The sequence below is a fragment of the Cryptomeria japonica genome, chromosome 3 (assembly GCF_030272615.1).
Source record: "Cryptomeria japonica chromosome 3, Sugi_1.0, whole genome shotgun sequence".
NCBI classification, from domain to species: Eukaryota; Viridiplantae; Streptophyta; class Pinopsida; order Cupressales; family Cupressaceae; genus Cryptomeria; species Cryptomeria japonica.
Window position 1 is genome coordinate 843,051,465 of NC_081407.1, and position 1,576 is coordinate 843,053,040.

The 1,576-nt window shown below is 32.2% G+C and overlaps 1 protein-coding gene across 1 annotated transcript; it reads right to left on the minus strand.

Moving 5' to 3' along the window:
* Window positions 1–762: 762 nt before the first annotated feature.
* LOC131070023 (uncharacterized) lies at window positions 763–1,214 on the minus strand. Its single transcript, XM_058005574.2, has one exon. It carries the CDS (start codon window positions 1,150–1,152, stop codon window positions 853–855), a length of 300 nt encoding a protein of 99 aa, XP_057861557.2. The 5' UTR covers window positions 1,153–1,214; the 3' UTR covers window positions 763–852.
* Window positions 1,215–1,576: the final 362 nt, after the last annotated feature.

Genomic DNA, 1,576 nt, shown 5'->3' on the forward strand with positions numbered 1-1,576 from the left:
ATAAATCACTTCCTCAATGTTATAATTTAAAACTATTTCCTAAAATAAATGACAATTGATTTTAGATTATTATAGTATATAGTATATCGATACCACACATAGAATGAAATTTGGTATCTTTTACATTCAAAACCCTCTTTGTAAGGTTGTCATGGTCGTAATTTTATTTAGCTTTAAACAGGATTTTATATAAGATTTTATGAATTTGTGAAGAATAATTAACTAAAAACAAAAACATGAATAATAATTTATATGTATTGAATATTAATGTCATTCAACTTTATTATTTTAAATACCTCTAATTTAATATTGGTTGTATAAACAAAAGATAGGATTGAAATTTATGTTAAGAATAATTTTTTTTTTTTTTATATTTACTATCGTGGAATCTAGAGGTGTCCTCACTGAAGCGACCCACTCACAAGGTACCAACATGAACAGAGTTAACACAACCGGGGACTCGAATTCAAGACCACGGGGAGCATACCCATGCCTTAAGTTGCGATTCACGACTGGACGAGCTAAGGCCGCAGTCCAAGAATAATTATTTGTAAACAAAGGTATGAATAATAATTTATAATCATTATTTATGAATGCCATTCAACTTTATTATTCCAAATATCTATAAGACAATACTCATTATAAAAATAAAAAACTAGAATTATAATTATATTAAGAAAAAATCTAAAAATTAGAGAGAACATAAATTTAAAAATTAATATTGAAAAAAAGTCGCTCTATCTTTAAAACTCCAAAACTTCATAAAAATAATTAGAAGCTTTATTTATTTATCTATACTTATTCCATTATACCATCAAAACAGATTGGCTGCCTTATTTTAGGCTTTTTCTTTTAAGCCGTTTTTTCATCTGCTGATAAACGCTCTACTGATTTCTCATCTGCTGAGAAATGCTTCTCCACTGATTTTTGCTGTGGTGAGGAATGCTCCACTTCCTCCATGAGTGGTGACAAATTAGGATGATGTGGCAAATGGCAGCAAGTAGGATCAGAAGTATATCTGTGGCAGTCTGTACAACTAGGTAACATTCGACGGTCTCCAATCAGAATGGTACGCTTAGCGGAGGAGACATGGAAATTAAATAAACTGAGGGAGACAACAAGTATGAGCGTGATGACCATAGATTTCCCCATACTCACTGCTTGGATGAAGGTAAATGGAAAAACATCAAACAACTCAGCAGATGAAGATGAAGATGAAGACGAAGACACAGAAGGAGAATGGAAATCCAGCTATATTTATAGAGACCACATTATGAATAGTTCAAATGATGGTTAAATTTTGAGCGAGAGGCGTTCAAACTCATAGTGCGTGTAAAACAGTCCGTATATGACGTACGTTATTGTTAAAATATTCATTGACTAGATTTAGATTTCCCTCTTAAATTTTGAGTGGGAAACGTTCAAACTGATAGTGCGTGCGTTATGCCCAGGAATTGATCCACCTGTTAAAAACACTGAACAGAGTGTAACATGTATCAAAATAATTATTTATGAATGATATCGTTTGTGTTACGGCACTTGGAAACTCCACCATCTGTTCCGCCGGGGCATTTAT

Bases quoted from the DNA above. Each gene is read 5' to 3' on its own strand.
- LOC131070023 (XM_058005574.2), bottom strand. From the start codon at position 1,152: ATGGGGAAATCTATGGTCATCACGCTCATACTTGTTGTCTCCCTCAGT.